Source organism: Haliotis rufescens, unplaced genomic scaffold, assembly GCF_023055435.1.
Source record: "Haliotis rufescens isolate VD_foot unplaced genomic scaffold, xgHalRufe1.0.p SCAF_1, whole genome shotgun sequence".
NCBI classification, from domain to species: domain Eukaryota; kingdom Metazoa; phylum Mollusca; class Gastropoda; order Lepetellida; family Haliotidae; genus Haliotis; species Haliotis rufescens.
The window spans coordinates 38845726-38870698 of record NW_025963779.1 but is presented as its reverse complement, the minus strand read 5'-3'; the positions used below and the strand labels follow the sequence as shown (position 1 = coordinate 38870698).

The window sequence follows — 24973 nt, the reverse complement described above, 5'->3', positions numbered from 1 at the left end:
CTTTTTGTCCCAATCGCTTATAAGTTGTTATTATTGTTCTCTGGAAACACAAAACATTTTACCATCAAAGGCGTATGTGGGTACATGTATATATACGTCTTTTGAAGATTTGACCACTGTACCACTGAGTCTACATATGTCAGATCATATAATAGAGTGCACAATTATGACTTCCTATCACCCTCAAGACTGTCTACTCATTTACCTAAAAACATTGTCAATATCAAATGACTTTGCATGGGATGAAAAGCCTTTTTGTTACGAGATTTGGTATGCAACTTAAAAGCTGATTTGCATCACATTTTTGCGTGTAATCTCCTATCCAATCAAATAATGCCTTGTTTTTAACATGACCAATAGGTTTGCCACAAAAATTTAGCTCGGACCTAGCCTGTCTTACCGGAAGTAATTGTCACATTGAACACATTGAACCGGCCTAGTACACGGGACAGGTGAAGATCGTAAACGAAGTTTGCAACAATGATTCGCAGTGTTGCAAGTCCGAGAACATCTAGGTTGCTTCAGGTATGTTATGGTGTCATACAAGAAATAATTTATTCTCTCACTTTAATGTGACATGCGTTGCTCGGAGTTGTGTCTTCGAAGTACCATGTGCATGTTATTATTCAGTCATTCGGGACAACGTAGAAAACTAGCCTAAAATCCCAAACCCATTCAAGATATATTGAGCGTCATTATATCCTGAGCTGCATTGTATCTAAACTGTCAAACCTTGTAGCCTGGCTGAGCTAGTGTATCGTCGTACCCCGATATAGATCTGCAAGTGCAGATTGTGAAATTGAAGGTCGCTTATAAGTGGTTTCTGACAGCTGGCCTTGAGCTAGCTCATCTTTCCCTTTTTTCTTTCAATCACTTTTAGACCACCTTACAGAAAGTCATGTTGAGTAAGTGAGTGAGTTGAGTTTAAGGCAGCTTTCAACAGTATTCCAGTTATATCGCGGCGTGTCAGCTTTAATGGGTTAGGAAAGCCCGAAGTGATGCAGGTCTCAGACGTTTACCATTTCGGTAAAACCCACGAGCATGGATATTGTGCTTATAAACCTAGACACATAATCAGGGCGAGCCTGGATTCGAACCCACAATCATAGGTTTCTGGCGTGCCCAAGGGACGCAACTCTGCACAGCGAATCGCGGCGCCTTAGATGACCGGGCCACCCGTGCCAGCTATGGCATGTGGATACAATGCTGTTCACTGGGCACAGCCCGAGCGCTACCATCCGCTCAGTTACCATGCTATAGCATGACCGCTGTCTCACTACCATGGCTCACGCTCCAGTGACTCTCTCTTACGATCGAACTCCCCTTTTCGGTCTTAGGGAAACTGACACGTCTTTACGATCCAACACCCTTTTTCGATCCTTAGCGTTAGCCTGCTTAGGGCAAGGGTTAGCTAGAAATTCTTACCTTTTCAAAGCGTTAATCCTGGGAAATCCAATTAAAGAAATCACGAGAGTGATCGCATAGAACGTGATGTGAAATACATCATCATACACCATAGCCTAGCTCTAATGGTTCGTCATGTTCATACAAACAATGGTGGGTGTAGCTTCAAGAAAAGATGAATGGGAGGGCCGAGCGTGATGTCACACGCATGCTCAATTCATTGTTTACTTAATTGCACAGTTAAAGGTGTGTTAATGGCCCGTTAAACAAGCACTGATTACATGTGAGAGTGCTCATGGTCCAGTGGTAGACATAATCTCTGATCATCTTTAGGTACCCTGTCACCCTGGAATTTAAGTTCAGATACACCAAACTCACATTCCTCTTTTTGTTGAGCTTCAAGCCAACACTTTTCTAGAACATCTGCTTTCATGCCCTGCATCACTGGTTCTTATCATTCACACTAGTGTCAACTCCAGGGATACTTTCAAACAGCTGTGGTTGACCTCTTGTGCACTAGATATGCCAAAAGCCCAGCTAGCACACCTACATCAGTTTTTATATGTATTAATAACACATGTATTGGGGTTCAAAGACATACGTACAGTAAGCAGTTCTATTGTTTCGTACTGGGAGATGTATTTATATTACTTCAAATTGATTTTCTTGGTTTTCAAGGTCTTGTGTAAATATTAACCATGGTCTAAAATGATTATCTTTTTAAAATTTAATTATTATTTTAATTTTTCTTTTACTCTTCATAACTTTAATATCAGAGCCAAAGCTTTGGAAATGTTTAGTTTTATGTGCCCTAACACTACACCAGGAAAAGTTCTGTTGTGGCATAATTTACATGAAATAATAAGATGTTATCAGTATTGACTGCTGTTGGCAAATTACTCTACAGAACATCAGCCTTTAGAAATTGGGACCTACCTGAGATTTAGGCAATGTCTGATGAAGAAACTAATGAACTGATGAAAAGTTAGAAAACCAATTTGGATGTTTTGGACTATTTTTTAAGATATTGGTTACCAGTATTGCAAAGGTGTTATGTAATTCTAAGTTATGATTTCAAGTTGTTGACTTTTTGTTTCATAATTTGTGCATTTAGTTGGAAGAAAATCAAGAATTGTCATCTAGTATAGTGAATGGCAAAAATACTAAACGTCCAAGCAGTCATTGTAAATCCGATGCTGAGCTGATAATAATTGCCGATGTTGGGCCGATACTGGGCCAATAATTGTATATGACGTCAGGCCGATGACAATCCGATGGGCAAAACTTCATCGGCCTGAAGGTGGGCTGATGATTGGGATGGTGGTGGGCAGGTGATGGTGTGCTATCTGGGAAGGTAATCTCAGGTATATATGTACAATCTAAAAGGTGTATTGAATGTAATGAAAAGCAAGCTCTACTCATTCAGTTTTCAGCTGCCAGATCCCTGGTGATAGGTCCAGTTTACTAAACACTCCAGCCTTACCTGATCTCTTGTTGGCTGCTTGTAATGTTCCCTCTGGATAGATTCATGTAAATTCTGTTGTGATATTGCTGGAATGTTGCTAAAACTAAAAAGGGGGGTAAAACCATACTCACTCACTGACAAGATCAAAACGAGGTGCCGTCATCATGGTCATGCTTCAAGGTTAGCCTTGAGGGCAGAACATTCTTAATTATGTTAATAATGTCGGAATCTGAATAATGCATTGCATGCATATTCATTATTTTAGTCATGTTTATTATGTTTATTGTTTTTTCAGCAAGTCATACGCCACACTCGTCAACAAGCACGTTTCAGGTCTAGTCTTCCATGGAATACGGTTATCTTGTTTGTACCACAACAAGAAGCATGGATCATTGAAAGATTTGGGAAATATCAACGAAAACTACAACCGGTAAACCATTTCAGTTTTATTTGGAAATTGTTTTATTAACATGATTAAGCATGCTGACAACATGAACAAATGGCTATGCTACAGTTTCATGATGTTATCCAGGAAGCACAGGCAAGGTAGGAGTTTGATAACATTGTTATTCACAGCAGTGTGATATATTGTCATTCTCAGGATAGAAATGTATGTAGCAATATGTCATGCATAATTTACTATGAAATGAAGATCATAACTAGTACCGATTTAACCCTTTGAATCGTCATTTTTTCAAAACAAATTTCCATTTTCTCTTTATTTCACCATTTGACAATGACTCAGGAATCATGTTTTTATTACCTTATTTTATATTCCAACCACTGATCCTCCAGTGTATTTGGGAACATCTGTAAGTCCAATAATTATCAGGAAAACTGGACAAAGTTATGCCAGTGTGTAGTTAAATAAACTACATGTTATACCTTAGCTGACACCACACAGTGCTTTAGCTTCCCTACCGACAGTACTGGAATGGAGAGACAGTTGAAACAGACTATAGCCAGTGCCCTGGCATCCACAAGTTATCCCCCTTGACCCCTACTCCCTCATATTCTTCTCTGTCTGCCTTGCCGACAGACACATTATTGGAACTTGTTTTGTCTTCAGTCTATGACTTTTGTTCATTGTCACATAACTTAGCACTATTTTCGTGCCTCTCACGTTTATGAGGTTAGCAGATTAATGTAGTTTTTGCAATAGTTTTCTCAACTATCTCTCATATATTTTAAGGATAATGGATTTCTGTTGACATATTTCCTATTAATTAGGCAAAATACGAGGGCTGGCTGAAAAGTCCTAAGCCTAAGTGGGATATCTCAATCGGATTGAAACAAACTTTTGCCACCAACAAGTACAATCATTTAATGAATCATAGACATAAGAACTGCAACTGTAGTGTTATTATTGTCTTTGTACCTGACCATCTTGTGAACCTACCCATTGAAATCACCAGAAATGGACAAAACTGGCTATAGGGCAGTCATCAAGTACCTGCAACTGAAAGGGCTAACTCCAACACAGAAACATGCTGACATGGTCTCCACTTTAGGGGATGATGCCCCTTCCTTTTCCACTGTAAGGAAGTGGGCTGCGGAATTCAAGCGTGGCAGAGAGAGCCTTGACGATGACCCGCGTCCAGGAAGGCCTTCAACAGCAACCATTACCCGGGTGCATGACATGGTGATGGCTGATCAACAATTGACCACTCGACATATTGCCAGTGGGCATCTCTCATGAGAGGGTTGAGCACATTATCACCAACAAGTTGGGAATGACAAAAGTTTCTGCAAGATGGGTGCCAAAGCTCTTGACAGCGGATCAGAAATGTGTCAGATTCCTGACGTCCCGTGACAATTTATGCCGTTTTGAAGCAGATCCCGATGATTTTTTGGCCTGATTAGTAACCATGGATGAGACCTGGATTCATCACTTTCAACCAGAAACCAAAATTCAGTCTAAATAATGGAAGCATCCGGAATCACCAGCCCTCCAAAAAGCCAAGTCGGTTCCTTCTGCTGGAAAGGTGATGGCTTCAGTCTTTTGGGATTCCAAGGGTATTCTGCTGATTGACTATCTTGAAAAAGGCCAGACTATCAATGGAAGATATTATGCTGACCTACTTAGACAGTTGCGTGAAGCTATCAAAGCTGAGCGATGGGGAATGCTCACTAAAGGAGTCCTGTTCCACCATGACAATGCTCCTGTTCAGAAACTGGTGGTTGCCATGTCAGCGATCCATGATTGTGGCTTCGAACGCATTGACCATCCCCCTTATTCACCCGATTTGGCCCCGTCAGACTTCCACCTGTTTCCCAAAACGAAAAAGGAACTAGCCGGTCGCCATTTTCCTAGTAATGATGACGTCATTTCCGCTGTGAATGACTTTTTAAGGCTGGCTGAAGAAAATTTCTTCTAGACCGGCATCCGGGCCTTGCAGCATCGCTGGCAAAAGTGTGTAAACCTGGAAGGGGACTATGTGGAGAAATAAATGAAAACCATCAACTTGGTACGGGTCTTAGTTAGGCTTAGAACTTTTCAGCCAGCTCTTGTATGTTTTTGGTTTCACTACCAGCCACTCTCCACATTATGGTTGTGTTTGAGTGCTTGGTTCTCCTGTTTTCCAGTAATGTGTTTTACTTGATATGTATTACATTTTTAGCAGAATGTATTCTATGAATTGTTCTTTGTGTAAACGTCCCAAGTCGGGGAAATACCCACATCATATTTGCCCTAACTGCCACCCTGCATGTTCTTTTGACAATCAATGCTCTGTTTGCTCTCTTATGTCAAGAATTTGCATCTTTCAAAAAGGCTCTTGTTAAGCACTTGAAACAACTTGCGAAACAGAAGAAGATGCCAGGCCCTTCTCCTCCGTTACTGTCTTCTCCCCTACCATCAGAGCCGGCCCCTCCACCTCCTGCTATGACTTCGGAGACTTCCTCTTCGTTGCTGACGGTTCCTTCGGGTCTTCCTCACCCCCCTGCACAAGTAGATCTTTTACACCTGATGACTTCCCAGATGCGTTTCACAACCGCTGTCGCCAGTTATCGCCGGGACATTGCCATCAGTCGCCGTCCTGTCGCCAGGCCATACCTTCGCCTCATCTGTCTAATCACAGCCACTTGGATGTCGGAACAACATTTTGGCCCGATCACTGGATGCTGCCATTAAGGCCCTTCCTGTTCAGCCATCTATTCAGAATTCTGGAGCATTACCCGTCTACTCTATGGACTGTGCTAACGTCTTGCCTCCCATTGATAGCACCTCCCTCGTCAGCACCTCTGAACCCAAGTGCATTGATTCCCAGGACTGTTTCATCTGACCAAGGGACTCCCTCTTCTGATCCGGGCCCCGTCACGTTCCGTGATGTCACAACTTGTTAGCAGACTCCCTGTCCGGACCAGATCGTCCGTCCCCAACAGAGTGGATGCTCCTCCTGGAGGCCTTCATGTTCTTGTGCGACCACCTGTGGACTTCCAATGTCTGTCTTTTCTCCACAGTCAGCAACCACAAATAGCCTTTGTAAGTGTCTCCTGTCCCGGACACGGCTGCTTGGGAGGTAGACATCAGACTTAGTTCCGTCCTCCAGCTTGGGATCTCAATGTTATTCTACGTGACTTACTCCAGGCCCCGTATGAACTGCTTGCGTCTGCCGCGTATGAAGATCTCCCAATGAAGACTTGCCTTTTCCTTGTGATTGCCAAGGAGGCCAGGGTTAGTGAGTTTCATACCGTGGTTGTCACCCAGGTCAGGTTCAACCAGCGACCTCACGGCCTGGTTCACCTTGCTCTTTCTTGGGAATGTGTCACCAAAAATCAACTTCCGGGTCAACCTGATCAGCAGTTTCATGACCTGCCTGTTACGTCGAACTCACCCTCTGCTCTGTTCAGGCACCACTGTCTACGCTGTGCCTGCTGTCATACAGTGATAAATATGAGGGAGTAGGGGCCAAGGGGGATAACTCCTGGATGCCGGGGCACAGGCTGTAGTCTGTTTAAACTGTCTCTTCGTTCCAGTACTGTCTGTTTGTATAACGTAGGGATCTAAAGCACTGTGTAGTGTCAGTTAGGTAGAAAAGCATTACATTATTCATACATAAATTCTAGCATTTACTTTCCTCATTTCAGGGTTTAAACTTCATTTTACCAGTCGTGGATTCAATTAAGTATGTACAGAGCCTCAAGGAAATAGCTATTGATGTTCCTCACCAAGCTGCCATAACACTAGGTAATAGCCATTTAGGGGAGGTAAATCAACATTTACAAACTACAGCTACAGCCATATCATCACCATGAAAAGAGAAATGATCATATTGTTGTAATTCAATGTTTTCATTAGGATAGTGTTGGTTGCCATGTTGATTCGGCATTTGTGCACTTTCTAGATACTTCAAGTTATTGTCTGTAAGTGTTTGCTGTGTTTTACTACGGTAGTTTAATTTTCAGCATATTTAATAGTAAGCATCTTTGGTGTTTTACCGTGTTTACCATTGTTTGTGGTCGTCAGTTGTTACCTTCGTCATTTCAGACAATGTTACTCTGACAATGGATGCTGTGTTGTATCTGAGAGTCACTGAACCATATAAGGTAAGTTTTTTAATCTTCACAACCAGTCCTCAAATCCAGAATTAGGCAAATGTGGACTGATATCAATTTAGATCATTTATGATGTTTATGTTCTGGTTGAGTCACTTGAAACATTCAGTACGCATGGTACTGATAAACCATCCAAAGTATGTCCACATAGAGCTGCCGTGTTGTGGCGTGACTGATGAGTCAGTGAGTTACGTCTTGCCAGTTGGTGTAATGTATGTGTACATGGTTCTTGTGTCACTTCCAGGCCAGCTATGGAGTGGAAGATCCTGAGTATGCCATCACACAGCTAGCACAGACCACCATGAGATCCGAGATAGGGAAGATTGCTCTGGACACAGTGTTCAGGGAGAGAGAATCTCTCAATGTGCTCATAGTCGGTATGTCATTCATTACTATAGTATCTTTGTCATTTTCACATGGTCAGGATCATATAGTTTTCATTTTTTAACTTATCCTGCATTACTCTGTATTGCATTTACTGCTGTCTTTGACAGAGAGACGAACTGTGTGAGATCCAGCTGCTGAAGAAAGTTGTCCCAACCAGCCCAGGAGGCAGCGCCCTCTCACAGTCGGCACGTGACCCGGAAGTCATGACGTCACACCAAAAGACATAACTGCTTTGTCACCTCCACGGACGGACGTACTTTGTATCCCTTGTGGAAATTAAAGCTTATTACTTGTTTTTTATATTTTGCGTGTTTCTACATTCATTATATGCTGCTACATTGTTACCTGTTATGGGCCGTGACCTTAGGGTCTTCCCATTCGTAAATTGTAACGTTTATCGCTCGTCTGTGGCTCACGTCACAGTAATTTACGGGCGCAATGTTGTTCCCGCCATTTTGTTTTCTTTCCCGCCATTTTGGCCATTCACCACGTGGCCACGTAATGTCGTGTTCTGCGTTTTGAATTCTCTCTTTGGCTTGGGTAATACATTACATTTATGTATGTTGTTTTGGTGTGCTTAAAGCCTTGCCTTTTCGCTACCTCTCAGCGTAATTGTTTTTTCTCATAAACTTCAATATAATACGAAGTTTTTGAGTTACATTATGTCTCCCGTACTCTGTGGTTTTGCCACATGGTTACGTGTTTGCTTAAGGATTTGCCTTTTCGCTACCTTTTAGCGTACTTGTTTATCTCATAAACTTTAATAAAATATACTGTTTTTTGAGTTACTTTATGCTTCCCATACTTTGTGATTGGCCACATGGTTATGTGTTTGCTTAAAGCTATGCTTTTTCGCTACCTTTTAGCGTCATTGTTTGATCTCATAAACTTCATTGAAATACAAAGTTTCTGAATCACATTATGCTTCCCATACTTTGTGATTGGCCACATGGTTATGTGTTTGCTTAAAGCTATGCTTTTTCGCTACCTTTTAGCGTCATTGTTTGATCTCATAAACTTCATTGAAATACAAAGTTTCTGAATCACATTATGCTTCCCATACTTTGTGATTGGCCACATGGTTATGTGTTTGCTTAAAGCTATGCTTTTTCGCTACCTTTTAGCGTCATTGTTTGATCTCATAAACTTCATTGAAATACAAAGTTTCTGAATCACATTATGCTTCCCATACTTTGTGATTGGCCACATGGTTATGTGTTTGCTTAAAGCTATGCTTTTTCGCTACCTTTTAGCGTCATTGTTTGATCTCATAAACTTCATTGAAATACAAAGTTTCTGAATCACATTATGCTTCCCATACTTTGTGATTGGCCACATGGTTATGTGTTTGCTTAAAGCTATGCTTTTTCGCTACCTTTTAGCGTCATTGTTTGATCTCATAAACTTCATTGAAATACAAAGTTTCTGAATCACATTATGCTTCCCATACTTTGTGATTGGCCACATGGTTATGTGTTTGCTTAAAGCTATGCTTTTTCGCTACCTTTTAGCGTCATTGTTTGATCTCATAAACTTCATTGAAATACAAAGTTTCTGAATCACATTATGCTTCCCATACTTTGTGATTGGCCACATGGTTATGTGTTTGCTTAAAGCTATGCTTTTTCGCTACCTTTTAGCGTCATTGTTTGATCTCATAAACTTCATTGAAATACAAAGTTTCTGAATCACATTATGCTTCCCATACTTTGTGATTGGCCACATGGTTATGTGTTTGCTTAAAGCTATGCTTTTTCTCTACCTTTTAGCGTCATTGTTTGATCTCATAAACTTCATTGAAATACAAAGTTTCTGAATCACATTATGCTTCCCGCACTTTGTGGCTTTGCCACATAGTTATGTTTTGCTTAAATTCCAGATTTTCTGCCTCGCTGCACTTGTTGCCGCGGGAACAAATCTGGTCGGGGCCGCCCCTTTCTGCCGTGATTGTACGACGCCCTGTACTTTCACAAGGCAGTGCCGATGTTGCAGTCATTCGTCGCTGTGATCCTTCAGCTCATGCGAGTATCCAGGACACACCTCGCTCAACGTGCTCGTCGACCCCTACCTATGTTGACGGCAGCAGCGCTCAGCGGAGCTTCACGGCGGCTCCCAACGTAGAGTCTGCCTCCCATGGCACGACATACGACCGTTCACGGTCTCCTACTCCACCGGCGGCTCCAGCGCTCCCAACGTAGAGTCTGCCTCCCATGGCACGACATACGACCGTTCACGGTCTCCTACTCCACCGGCAGCTCCAGCGCTCCTAACGTAGAGTCTGCCTCCCCTGGCACGACATACGACCGTTCACGGTATCCAACACCGTCAACGCTGATGTCTCCGGTGCCGCCGATGTCTCGGCGCCCCCGTCGCCTCCGATGTCTCAGCGCCTCTGATGTCCCTGCGCTCCCGGCGCTCCCGGCGCTCCCGGAGCCTCTGATGTCCCGGCGCTCCCGGCGCCTCTGATGTCCCGGTGCCTCCGGCGCTCCCGGCGCTCCCGGCGCTCCCGGCGCCTCTGATGTCTCGGCGCCTCCGATGACCCGGCGCCTCTGATGTCTCAGCGCCTCCGATGTCGTGGCGCCTCTGATGTCTCCGCGCTCCGGCGCCTCCGCATCCTCTGATGTCTTCCGCGCTCCCGGCGCCTCTGAGGTCTTTGATCTCAAGATCTTCGACGGCCCTAATGTCTCTGGCGCCTCTGACTACTCCGGCGCCTCAAGAGTTACGGAAGAAGCGCCTATGATATATCAGGCGCCTAAGATGACCTCCGGCGCCCAGATCAACAAGCTTTATCAAGCTCAGATCAACGAGCCGACTATCCGATCTTCTACTGCGGCTTAAGGGGCACCATCGGCAATCGCCTCCCCGGCGCCACTGCCCTCTTCTCTTGCTGCCATCTCATAACTCGTCACACGGAGAAGCATGGTGAAACAACTGTCGCCGCTTCTGTCGCTACTCTCCCGTCGGTCTTCGGGATCGTGACTATCGTTCTACTTCCTGGGTAGAATCATTTCAACCAATAGACGGGGCGGTCTGGTAGCCTAGTGGTTAAAGCGTTCGCTCGTCACGCCGACGACCCGGGTTCGATTCCCGACATGGGTACAATGTGTGAAGCCCATTTCTGGTGTCCCCCGCCGTGATATTGCTGGAATATTGCTAAAAGCGGCGTAAAACCATACTCACTCACTCAACCAATAGACAGTTGGTCTGATTCAACTTGCCTACTGAGACGTTATCCATAATCCCGTCGTTTAAAGCGCTATGATTCCGGAGAGATGACCTGCGGGTTTCCATCGAAACAGAGCGTCATGTGAAAAGCGTCTGTATCAGATTCGACGACGACATCCACTTACAAAGAGTTTACTTCGTCGACATCGCAGACATCAACGCTGTTCTACCCTACCCTAGCGCCAGCGTTCCTGAAAGAGACTCTTCCTCGGCGCTCCCCGGGTTTTCCACGACACCCATGGGGTTCTGTGTTTTATCGCAAAACTCGGGTACACCACTTGATCGTCTCTCACACAGTTCATTGACAGCAACAGCAACAGCCTCGAGATAAAGGCTTATCCAGGACGTCACTTGCTGACAGTGCATTCTCGGTCACGCCCTGTTGATCGTGTCCACTGACGACGTCACCGTAGTGTGGTGTTTGCGGACCCAGAGTACTCGCCCCTCTCCCGGCACTACAAACTCGACCGGCGCCCCCGAGAATCACCATCTTCGGCTTTAAAGGCGCCTCGGGCCAGACTATGTGAAACACCCCAACCCTAGATCTGTTTGCCTCATATCTGAATGTGGCCAGCTGTCGTCTTCCATTCCATCTGTGCTGGATACGACCGCTGTGGCAGTCGAAGCCTTCCATCGTTCCTGAGAAGGATTACGAGCGTACGCTTTTCTGACTCCGGTTCTCCCTCCCACGGTTCTTCAGAGATCCAGGCCACTCGACCCCTGCCATTGACTTTGGTCTCGCCTTATTGGTCAGCCAGAAGTTGGGTTATCGACCTCCGAAACATAGCCAGAGACAACCCCTGGAACTTTCGGTGTGGTCCAACCTTATGCACGCCTGACACACCTGCAGAGAAAGACGAAAATTCCCGACCTACGGGCCTGGCTGCGCTTGTTCAGTCTTGAAGACCTGAAGGCCAAGTTCGGACCGCCTGCGTTGGATCTGAATGTGGTCTTCAACGCCCTTCGAACCACTCCCCTCGTCTTCCTTCTACGACCTTAAGTAGAAGACGGGTGTTTCTACTGGTTTTGACTACTGCCGCTCGAGTCCATGTACAGCACGCCCTCGACGTCTCCCGTGCCCGGTTCGAATGCGGTACCCAGCGCGCCGTTCATCATGGACCGTACTGGGACGTCAGCGTAAAGACTCAACTCCCAGGACAGCCTGATAGATCATTCCTTGTCCCCTCCCCCCTCGTCCAGTGTGGCAGCAGAGGATGAGGATGAGCGTCATTATGCCCAGTAAGGGCACTGAAGGTTATTCTACGATCTAAAGACTGCCGCAAGTCTAGGAAACACCTTTTTCTGCCGGTCTCCCCTTCGTCGCAGTCGTTGGTCAGCCGGAATACTTTTCCCTGTGGCTCCGGGCGGTCATCCTTAAAGCTTATGAGCCGCCGGATTGGACCCTCCCCCCAAAGGCTATCACCTGAAATAAAATGAGATCAGGGCGATCGTATTTACACTGGTTCTTCACGGTATACTGTTCCATCCAGTCGTTCAGGGAAGCATGTTCGTGGCGATCGGACACCGCCTTCACCAACCACTACTTCCGTGATGTAGCCTTGAAAGTTGTCGCCGGCGTTCACAGTTTTGGTCCCTGGTTGTAGCCCAACAGGTCATCTATCTCCGACGCCACTGATTCTCCGATATCCTGAGCGGGGCCCGTCGACCTCTCTGGTGTTTATCACCCCAGACGAGACGGCTCTCTTGCGTTCCGCATTCGCTCTTAGGTCAGTTTTAGTTTTGGGTTACCCGACTCATTCTATTGCTGTCACCTATCCGGGTTTTACTTTTTGCATCAACTCTCATTTCCTGACGACATGAATGGTAGTTGATGTGGACACCGGCGCCGGCGTCGACGCCAACGCCGCTGCTTCTCTGATACCTGAGCGGTGCCCGTCGACCTCACCGGTGTTCCTTGCCTCCAGCCTAGAGGGCTCTCCTGTGTTTCGCATTCGCTCTTGGGATTGGTCGTAGATTTTGCCGCCGACGCCGCTGATTCTTCGATTCCCCGAGCGGGGCCCGTCGAACTCTCTGGTGTTTATCGCCTCAGATTAGAGGGCTCTACTGCGTTTCGCTTTCGCTCTTCGGTAGGTTATATATTTTGGCTACACGCTTCATTGTATTTCGGTTACCTATTCGGGCGTTTCGTTTTTGCATCGACTGTTGTTTCCTGAAGACAGGAATGGTCGTAGATGTTCCGGTCATCACTTGTATGCGGTGCGGATTCATCGGACCTTGACGAGGGTTTAATATGGTTCACATCTGCAGGTATGCCCACCGGCCATGCCGTCTGATAAAGATGCAATACAGAGTAATGCAGGATAAGTTAAAAAATTTAGTAAAATCTAAATATTTTTTACATTTGTATACTTATCCTGCATTACGAAGTCTAAGTGCCCTCCCTTTCGCTACGCTACCTCCCCACGAAGTTTCAGATGTTATGTTTAAAGCAGTTATGTCTTTTGGTGTGACGTCATGACTTCCGGGTCACGTGCCGACTGTGAGAGGGCGCTGCCTCCTGGGCTGGTTGGGACAACTTTCTTCAGCAGCTGGATCTCACACAGTTTGTCTCTCTGTCAAAGACAGCAGTAAATGCAATACGGAGTAATGCAGGATAAGTATACAAATGTAAAAAATATTTAGATTTTACTAATTTTAAACAAACAGCTGACCATATGACTCAGAAAGAGCTCTTTATCGTGCCAGTGTCTTTTTAACAAGACAGTACACTAAAATGAGATTTAGTATAGTAACTGTGGAAGCTTTCACCTTAAGATACTTTCTCTTGAACATGTTAATCAGCATGATAAATCTTTGCAAAAGATAAAAAAAAGGTTGTTTCTGACTGCATGTGACAAACTTGGTGTAAATGGTAAGCTCCCACTGTCAGACAGCACATCACAATTCAACTAGGGAGTGATGCACCACCGTTAGGTCTTACATGATTTTCAGAAATGTTGATGAACATGTTCAGTGACAATACTCAAGACGTGTGGGGCATTTTGAACTTTTAGTGAACAAATTACTATCAGTATTAGATGCTGTATAAGTTGGCTTAAAATTATCTGTCAGACAGTCGGGCCGGTAGAGGAAAATTTCATGAAAAGTTACCAGCCATGGACAGGCAGTTATTTCGGACACTGTCTGCATCACAACTCACCAGCAAATCATCCATGCAGATTGGCAGGAGACAGTGATGAGTGTTGATGTTTTACCACAAACATCACAGTGTTCCCATTTTAGCATCAAATGGTCTCAGTTACAGAAATTTGTCCCATGTCTAAACCATGTTAACCCATGGGTCATAAACTAAATGCTCTGGGCCCCCGTTCCACAAAATGATCTTAGCGCTAAGATGATCGTAACTCCCATACTTTAACATAGGCTTACGACAATCATAGCACTAAGATTGCTTTGTGGAACAGGCCCCAGATGTGTTAAGTTGTTACTGTGTATTTTTCGTTACTGATGATGTGTTATTATTGTAGATGCACTGAACAAGGCTTCCGAGGCTTGGGGCATCACATGTATGCGGTATGAAATCAGTAAGTCATTCTAAGTTTGTAGGGTATCTAAGCTAAATCCGTATGAGAAATCCATATTTAATATTAGAATTATTGCATCATTATTTTACAGAATAATGGACTTTGCTCTTCTGAAATCTTGACTAATATCATATTATTTGCAGGATTAAGAACTTCAAGGACACTTTTTGAGTCATTGTAGTTACTTTGCAGGGTGCCTGTACGTTGTAAAATACACACTCAGAAATCATATTCGTATCCAAGTTCAGGCATGTGTCAGGGCCCCATTCTACAAAAAGCAATTGTAGTGTTACAACAGTCTGTATAGGAAGTGTTACGACCACCTTGGAGCTACGATCACTTAGTGGAACGAGGGCCTGAGCTGAAATTTATACCATGTATGCATGGTATTGCTAAACTACCAGTGTTAGCAGTATTTAAAAAGTTTCCTGGGGGGTTTCTGCTGTGGTGTTTTGTGAAGAAACCTATATCTTTTATTGTGTGACATGATTATCATTAGGGTTAGGTTTCTATCAGGAATGGGCCCTAAGTTTCTCAAAGCTGGACAAACACATCATACCATTAAGTTACCAGGCTATAATCAACTGTTACAGAGTTTGTAATTCTAATTTCTTGTAATGTATACCAATTGAATTGGTTTCAAAACTGGACACATTATTTCTTATAAGACAGAGTTTCAGCTTATCATATTCTCAAATAATTGCATCAGCAAATCTAAAGCCTAATTATCAGAAGTATTACTACAGTGGTCCCTCGCTACAACGCTACCAATGGGGTCCAAATAATTGGTGGGCGTTATTGACGATGAGCCGTACTACAAATTTGGTTGTTATCTTCCCCCATATGTGTAAGTGAGTGAGTATGGTTTAACACAGCTTTTAGCAATATCACGGCCAGGGAATACCAGAAATGGGATTATGGTAATGTAATACATGAATAATCATGATCATAATTTGTAAATGCTTCATTTGTTATTTTGCAAAAAAGAAATGATGTAATTGCCATTATGCATCATGGCCATGATGACAGGAATGTATTGGATTGCCTGTTTGGTATTGTCTTATGATTTACCTCCACCTTTATAAACGTCAGTGTTGTTGTGTTTGCAGGGGACATCAAGCTGCCATCCCGAGTTCAGGAAGCTATGCAAATGCAGGTTGAAGCTGAGAGAAAGAAAAGGGCAGCCATCTTGGAATCTGAAGGTAAGTTCAGTTCCTGTACATGATCTGGTTGTTGATGTGTGTTCCCCGGGTCCTGTACATGATCTGGTTGTTGATGTGTGTTCCACGGGCCCTGTACATGATCTGGTTGTTGATGTGTGTTCCCCGGGTCCTGTACATGATCTGGTTGTTGATGTGTGTTCCCCAGGTCCTGTACATGATCTGGTTGTTGATGTGTGTTCCCCGGGTCCTGTAGATGATCTGGTTGTTGATGTGTGTTCCCCAGGTCCTGTACATGATCTGGTTGTTGATGTGTGTTCCCCGGGTCCTGTACATGATCTGGTTGTTGATGTGTGTTCCCCGGGTCCTGTACATGATCTGGTTGTTGATATGTGTTCCCCGGGCCCTGTACATGATCTGGTTGTTGATGTGTGTTCCCCGGGTCCTGTACATGATCTGGTTGTTGATGTGTGTTCCCCGGGTCCTGTACATGATCTGGTTGTTGATGTGTGTTCCCCGGGTCCTGTACATGATCTGGTTGTTGATATGTGTTCCCCGGGCCCTGTACATGATCTGGTTGTTGATGTGTGTTCCCCAGGTCCTTTAGATGATCTGGTTGTCGATGTGTGTTCCCCGGGTCCTGTACATGATTTGGTTATTGATGTGTGTTCCCCGGGCCCTGTACATGATCTGGTTGTTGATGTGTGTTCCCCGGGTCCTGTACATGATTTGGTTGTTGATGTGTGTTCCCCGGGTCCTGTACATGATCTGGTTGTTGATGTGTGTTCCCCAGGCCCTGTACATGATCTGGTTGTTGATGTGTGTTCCCCGGGTCCTATACATATCTGGTTGTTAAAATGTGTTCCCCGGTTCCTGTACATGATCTGGTTGTTGATGTGTGTTCCCCGGGTCCTGTAGATGATCTGGTTGTTGATATGTGTTCCCCGGGTCCTGTACATGATCTGGGTGTTGATGTGTGTTCCCCGGGTCCTGTACATGATCTGGTTGTTGATGTGTGTTCCCCAGTTCCTGTACATGATCTGGTTGTTGATGTGTGTTCCCCAGGTCCTGTAGATGATCTGGTTGTTGATGTGTGTTCCCCGGGTCCTGTACAAGATCTTGTTGTTGATGTGTGTTCCCCGGGTCCTGTACATGATCTGGTTGTTGATGTGTTTTTCCCGGGTCCTATACATATCTGGTTGTTAAAATGTGTTCCCCGGTTCCTGTACATGATCTGGTTGTTGATGTGTGTTCCCCGGGTCCTGTAGATGATCTGGTTGTTGATATGTGTTCCCGAGGTCCTGTACAAGATCTTGTTGTTGATGTGTGTTCCCCGGGTCCTGTACATGATCTTGTTGTTGATGTGTGTTCCCCAGGTCCTTTAGATGATCTGGTTGTTGATGTGTGTTCCCCGGGTCCTGTACATGATCTGGTTGTTGATGTGTGTTCCCCAGGTCCTGTACATGATCTGGTTGTTGATATGTGTTCCCCGGGTCCTGTACAAGATCTTGTTGTTGATGTGTGTTCCCCGGGTCCTGTACATGATCTGGTTGTTGATGTGTTTTTCCCGGGTCCTGTACATGATCTGGTTGTTGATGTGTGTTCCCCGGGTCCTGTACATGATCTGGTTGTTGATGTGTGTTCCCCAGGTCCTGTACATGATCTGGTTGTTGATGTGTGTTCCACGGGCCCGTACATGATCTGGTTGTTGATGTGTGTTCCCCGGGTCCTGTACATGATCTGGTTGTTGATGTGTGTTCCCCGGGTCCTGTACTTGATCTGGTTGTTGATGTGTGTTCCCCGGGTCCTTTAGATGATCTGGTTGTTGATGTGTGTTCCACGGGCCCTGTACATGATCTGGTTGTTGATGTGTGTTCCCCGGGTCCTGTACATGATCTGGTTGTTGATGTGTGTTCCCCGGGTCCTGTACATGATCTGGTTGTTGATGTGTGTTCCCCGGGTCCTGTACATGATCTGGTTGTTGATGTGTGTTCCCCGGGTCCTGTACATGATCTGGTTGTTGATATGTGTTCCCCGGGCCCTGTACATGATCTGGTTGTTGATGTGTGTTCCCCGGGTCCTGTACATGATCTGGTTGTTGATGTGTGTTCCCCGGGTCCTGTACATGATCTGGTTGTTGATGTGTGTTCCCCGGGTCCTGTACATGATCTGGTTGTTGATATGTGTTCCCCGGGCCCTGTACATGATCTGGTTGTTGATGTGTGTTCTCCGGGTCCTGTACATGATCTGGTTGTTGATGTGTGTTCCCCGGGTCCTGTACATGATCTGGTTGTTGATGTGTGTTCCCCGGGTCCTGTACATGATCTGGTTGTTGATGTGTGTTCACCATGTCCTGTACATGATCTGGTTGTTGATGTGTGTTCCCCGGGTCCTGTAGATGATCTGGTTGTTGATGTGTGTTCCCCGGGTCCTGTACATGATCTGGGTGTTGATGTGTGTTCCCCGGGTCCTGTACATGATCTGGTTGTTGATGTGTGTTCCCCAGGTCCTGTACATGATCTGGTTGTTGATGTGTGTTCCCCAGGTCCTGTACATGATCTTGTTGTTGATGTGTGTTCCCCGGGTCCTGTACATGATCTGGTTGTTGATGTGTGTTCCCCAGGTCCTGTACATGATCTGGTTGTTGATGTGTGTTCCCCGGGTCCTGTACATGATCTGGTTGTTGATGTGTGTTCCCCGGGTCCTGTACATGATCTGGTTGTTGATGTGTGTTCCCCAGGTCCTTTAGATGATCTGGTTGTCGATGTGTGTTCCCCGGGTCCTGTACATGATTTGGTTGTTGATGTGTGTTCCCCGGGCCCTGTACATGATCTGGTTGTTGATGTGTGTTCCCCGGGTCCTGTACATGATCTGGTTGTTGATGTGTGTTCCCCGGGTCCTGTACATGATCTGGTTGTTGATGTGTGTTCCCCGGGTCCTGTACATGATCTGGTTGTTGATGTGTGTTCCCCAGGTCCTGTACATGATCTGGTTGTTGATGTGTGTTCCCCAGGTCCTGTACATGATCTGGTTGTTGATGTGTGTTCCCCGGGTCCTGTACATGATCTGGTTGTTGATGTGTGTTCCCCGGGTCCTGTAGATGATCTGGTTGTTGATGTGTGTTCCCCAGGTCCTGTACATGATCTGGTTGTTGATGTGTGTTCCCCGGTTCCTGTACTTGATCTGGTTGTTGATGTGTGTTCCCCAGGTCCTTTAGATGATCTGGTTGTTGATGTGTGTTCCCCAGGTCCTGTACATGATCTGGTTGTTGATGTGTGTTCCCCAGGTCCTGTACATGATCTGGTTGTTGATGTGTGTTCCCCGGGTCCTGTACATGATCTGGTTGTTGATGTGTGTTCCCCGGTTCCTGTACTTGATCTGGTTGTTGATGTGTGTTCCCCGGTTCCTGTACTTGATCTGGTTGTTGATGTGTGTTCCCCGGTTCCTGTACTTGATCTGGTTGTTGATGTGTGTTCCCCGGTTCCTGTACATGATCTGGTTGTTGATGTGTGTTCCCCAGGTCCTGTACATGATCTGGTTGTTGATGTGTGTTCCCCAGGTCCTTTAGATGATCTGGTTGTTGATGTGTGTTCCCCAGGTCCTGTACATGATCTGGTTGTTGATGTGTGTTCCCCGGTTCCTGTACATGATCTGGGTGTTGATGTGTGTTCCCCGGGTCCTGTACATGATCTGGTTGTTGATGTGTGTTCCCCAGGTCCTGTACATGATCTGGTTGTTGATGTGTGTTCCCCGGGTCCTGTACATGATCTGGTTGTTGATGTGTGTTCCCCGGGCCCTGTACATGATCTGGTTGTTGATGTGTGTTCCCCGGGTCCTGTACATGATCTGGTTGTTGATGTGTGTTCCCCGGGTCCTGTACATGATCTGGTTGTTGATGTGTGTTCCCCGGGTCCTGTACATGATCTGGTTGTTGATGTGTGTTCCCCAGGTCCTGTACATGATCTGGTTGTTGATGTGTGTTCACCAGGTCCTGTACATGATCTGGTTGTTGACCTGATAACCATGTTGCAGGTATTCGAGAGGCGGAGATCAATGTGGCAGAGGGCAAGAAGCAGTCCAGGATCCTAAACTCGGAGGCCAACAAGACTGAGCAGATCAACCAGGCCACAGGTGAGATAACGACACATGGAGGTTACAGGTTACAAACATTCCACTTGTAGAGGTTACACTGACAATTATGTTGTATATGTAGACCTCCATGTAAAGTACAAAGAGTAAAATATGTTGAATGACGGCCAGTATCTGTCCCCTCACAGGTGAGGCTGAGGCCCTGATAGCAAAGGCTCAGGCTAAAGCCCGCTCAGTCAGCGTTGTGGCAAGTGCTCTCACTCAAAAGGTAGGTGGAATGTTCAAAGATGAATCACCAAGATGTGGAAACTTGGAATACATCCTACTTTTGTAATGTCATTGAGGGAAATCAGTTAAGAATTTACAAATGCTGCATTTACTTAAGATATATGAAAATCCTATCTTGCTTGTGAAAGTCTGAATTGTATTGGTCAGTTTTATCAATCCGAAATACAGACAATTGACATTTTGTATTTATTGTTCTTGCAGCAAGGTATTAATGCAGTATCCTACAACATCGCGGAGCAGTACGTGGCTGCCTTCAGTAACCTGGCGAAGCGGGGCAACACACTGATCCTGCCTTCTAACAGTGGCGATGTCAGCAATGTTGTAGCACAGGTAATATTGAGATCACCACAATCTTTACCCAATTAAATGCAGCATGGAATAGTAAGTCTCAGCAGAACACTTGAAATGTCAACAACATTTTAGTCACATCCTTGTTTTCAAACAACTAAGGTTAACAGTAACAAAGATGTCCAAGGGGGGGTAACTCTTTCTCTGAAGTGCGGGATGTATGTTGAAATGTTTTTAATAGCTGAATTCTTTGAAATAAACTAAAATCAGAAAAGACAACTTGTTTTCTCCACAAATATAGTTATCTTACTTAATCTGAATTAAGCTTTGCTTTCTATCTTACATCTTCCCAAGGCTAGCGTGTCCACTAGCCTATATCAAAGCCTAGTTTCTCCCCTTCAAGGCCACTTTTCTTGCCTCAACACTAGCACCTCGTGTAGATCACGAGTTTTGACCCTTATAATGAAACAGATCGATGTTCTTATCTCGTATAACTTCACAAAGATGGCGACTACCATAGGCAACCATGTAGTTGATCTGATGACGAAAACATTAACGATTTCATTCAGTCCCTGATACAAAAAACATAGGCAGTCATTGGTGGGGGGCGTGTGTTTAAAAGATGAAAAAGACATATTTGCGTCAACAAAGACAGGTGGTAAATCACTTTCATATGAAGGTGTACAGTCGTGGATGTTGATTTTGTGAAACATCCCATGTGTGCGGTAGTCCAATCATATATATTTAGCACAGGAAAGTGGGCTTGATGTGGTAAGGGTGGAGACAAGACTTCGATAAAGTGGAAACTCTTGCCTCAGGAAAATGTTTTTCTTAATGACTTAAGTGTTTTGGAAGGAGTTTACTTCCTGGAAAGCTGTGATATCAAATGTTTCCCCTCGATTCTTCCGGTCCAAACTGTAGACAACTTCCCTCACACCATGCTTGTCGTAATACATGACCAAAAAGTACAGGTATGTTCCCAAACAACCTGCTTGTCATAATGCCTGACAGAAATGGGGATTGTTTGATGTCTGAGTATGAGTAGTACTTGGGTAGGAGACTGCTAGGGAAGTTAGTGAATCAGACCACATTTACGCACCAAAAAACCTGTAACATAGAGACTATTTCATGTTTTTATCACATACGATCTATATCTCATCGTGTGAAGTTTGAAGACCATATTGTCACGAGTTGTTGTATTTGACAAAAAGGCATGAACTAGTTTATTATATACATTTGCCCCCTTTTTGAAGATTTGTCAACAGCTGGTAAAGTTGCATTCTCAGTCACTACAGTGACACAAAATACTTCTTCATGAAAACTTAAAAAACAAAAACACGCAAAATTATGATTTTATAATTTTCAATATTTATTGTTGATTCTTCATATATGGACGAACATCAAACTGTTAAAAAATATATTCTGGCAGTTTTGTGGCGCACCAGTGGGAAAGCGCAGGTATACATGGATACAACAAAGCAACGATCATGGAGACAAATTTCAAGGGTGGTAGCTCTGGATAAAACTAGTTCCGTCAATCCAGGGCCATGAAAATACTGGTTTTTATTTTCACACTAGGGAAAATGCTTGTTTTCATTTTTATGCCAGTGAAATATAACTTTTCATATGACTGCATATGTCACATATGTCACACTCGTGTATATACTAGATTGGATTGTCAGCAGTCCATTGACAAAATGATGTTTATTTTTGTACAAGAGTGCGGTCTTTTCCTCTTGAGAATGCTGTGTCCTCTATTCTCTGTGTATAACACATTCACAACAATGTTTCAGGCCATGGCAGTGTACAAGAACCTAGCTGTCCATGAGCCTCACACAGTGGAGGCGGAGACAGAGGAGGACGGCAAGGCATCGGACGACTCCTACAGTCAGGGGGACATATTCAGCAGGGAGGATTCTCAGTCAGGGGAGACACGGACAAACAAAACACTGGAGGATATAGAGAAGATTCAGAAGCCCAAGGGAGATTCTTGATGAGTTCTGTGGTAGTAGTTAGAGGAATGATAACTTCAACTTTGAACAATCTACACTCTTGAAATAATGACAATTGTTTCTATGGAAACTGGTTCTTTGTGACCAGAAACAGAAACTATGAAACAAACCTGGCATCCAGGCTTACACTTTAGTGCTAGCAGATTATAAGAGTGTCACAGAAACTATGTATAATATTTGTATGTATGAATAAAACCATATATATGTATGAACCACTTTTTTGTCACTTCCAGATCTTAGTTGTATAAGCAGGGTTATAAACCCAGGATAACAGTAAAGTCATGTCATTGATGTATGGCATGAGAAATAGAGAGACTCCTTCATTTGATTAATCAGCTTTGGACGGATTGGAGCAAGTTATCAAACTGAAGTACCACATAACACTGAACATGGTGTTTTTTAATGTGTTTCTTTTTAAAGCTGTTATGATTTATTTTTGTATGAATGATAGGGAAGTTCAGATAGGGATGCCCATACTGACAGTGTAAACCCCACTCGGTCACCGGGTGGATATAAACCCCAGAACAGTGTTACAAATAAGCGCTTGGCAGGTAGATCTTGTGTCGGGCCATATTTTCAAAGTTGTACGGGTCCTTAAGGCCTGCAGTAAATTTATGTGTCTATTTTAGGATTTTTAAATGAGGGCCTGAAGAGTTTAGTCAGGGCCTGCAGCTTCTGAAGTTTGTGCATCCTGATGGCAGCCTGGCATTCTTGGGTATCAAGAACAATGTTGTACATGCATATGAATGAACTGAAGTTGAACTTTAAAAGTATTGCCGGTCAATTCTAAGGTGAGGCAAAATAAAAGGGACTGACCGCGATGAAGATAATACTATAGGCATATGTTTTTAGAAAAATCCTCTACCATTATGTTGGTTCGAAGTTACGTTCTATCTACTACCACGTATGTGTTACCTGGCTTCTGTCGTAATTAATGCATTAAACATTTCTGGTGTGCCCCACAGTGATATTGTTGGAATACTGTTAAAAGCAGCATAAAACCATACTCACTGATGCATTGAATTGTACCTAGTTGCCCAAATAGTCCAGCTATCGATTAACCATTGATGTATAATGCACTGTTGAGGAAGCCAATCCCCTTTTGGTATGCGGGATTCGGGATCTATTTAGATGGTATTGGGTACTCAGCAGTGAGGTACGCTGGTAGCAAATATAATCGTATTTGGTATGCAGATTCAACATTTAAAGAAAACAAGTGTGCACCTACATAAATCCTTCATATGTTTTATTTTGCCACATAGTATTGAGATTCAGGGGTGAGCAATGAGACCGGAGTGAAAAATTATTTGGTGTTCAGGATTCAGGGGAAATGGTTGTGGGATGGTGGCACCATATGCTACACTATATGGTGGCACTACATGATGGCGGCCTGTAAATAATGGAAACCATCCAACCCTCCACGCCAGAAACCTATGATTCGTTTCGAATCCGGTTCGCCCTGATTATGTTTCTAGGTTTGTCAGCACCATACCACTGCTCGTTGGTTTCACCGAAGTGGTAAACGTCTGAGACCTGCATCACTTCGGGCTTTCCTCCCACACTAAGCTGACACGCTGCAATATAACTGGAATACTGTTAAAAGCGGCATTTAACCCAACTCACTCACTCCCTACAAACCACCAACGATCCAGGCACGCTTCGGTTTCGCTGACATGCAATCAACAAAGTCAGGTGGGTCCGTACGTATGTAGGTAGTAAACTTGACTGAGAGAGGATTTTGATATTTTGGAACCCTCCTTTTTAAAAAGCTGGATCCTCCCTTGACTTCTCACGCATAATGTTATTAGCAGACTGTGGGATAGGTACGGCAGCTTGGTTCCCTAAGTGTGAGGAGACACTGACTGTTCAACAAGACCATCAGTTCCCCTGGCTTTCTGTTGGTGGGTTAGTTATGACGATTTGGGGAGGGATGTGTTTATACTATCACTAAACACTGGATCAACTTGGAGCTAGTCATCCACCAGTCCTGCGACACCTTGCTTAAATACTGGTGCTTCTACGTTGTATATAATCCACGCCATGATGTATACCATGGAGTCTACAGAACAAATTCCTGATAATATACTCTGTTTGTTTGTTGTTTAACGCCACACTCAGCAATATTCCAGCTGTATGACGTCGGTCTGTAAATAATCTGGACTAGGCAATCCAGTGATTGACGTCATGAGCATCATTCTACGCAATTGGGATACGATGACATGCATCATCGAAACCTGCGAGCCTGGCCACCCGATCCTGTTAGTCGCATCTTATGACAAGCATAGGTTGCTTAACATCAATTCTAACCCCGATCTTCACAGGTACCTGATAATATGCAGTCATGTATTTAATGTGCAGTGCCACGGATGTTAGTCATGTCATTGAGATGTAACTGGTCCGCAGTATGTAATGCCGATTTGAATGAACAATGCTTGCAAAACTGCTTTGCTTAACAACGGTATAAGGATCTCTACCGGAACATCGCCCTGACAGTAAAATAAAGAATTTGTTATCAATCAATTGTGTCTACTATAACAGTATAAATACAAAAGT

The 24973-nt window shown here is 44.3% G+C and overlaps 1 protein-coding gene across 1 annotated transcript; it reads left to right on the top strand.

The window, feature by feature from the left end:
- Positions 1-368: 368 nt before the first annotated feature.
- LOC124135741 (stomatin-like protein 2, mitochondrial) lies at positions 369-22632 on the top strand. The gene is made up of 11 exons (XM_046501261.2): positions 369-525; positions 3165-3299; positions 6959-7058; positions 7359-7417; positions 7671-7803; positions 14527-14583; positions 15693-15785; positions 19776-19874; positions 20021-20100; positions 20322-20450; positions 22202-22632. The coding sequence occupies exons 1-11, from the start codon at positions 481-483 to the stop codon at positions 22400-22402; spliced, it is 1131 nt and encodes a 376-aa protein (XP_046357217.1). The 5' UTR covers positions 369-480; the 3' UTR covers positions 22403-22632.
- Positions 22633-24973: the final 2341 nt, after the last annotated feature.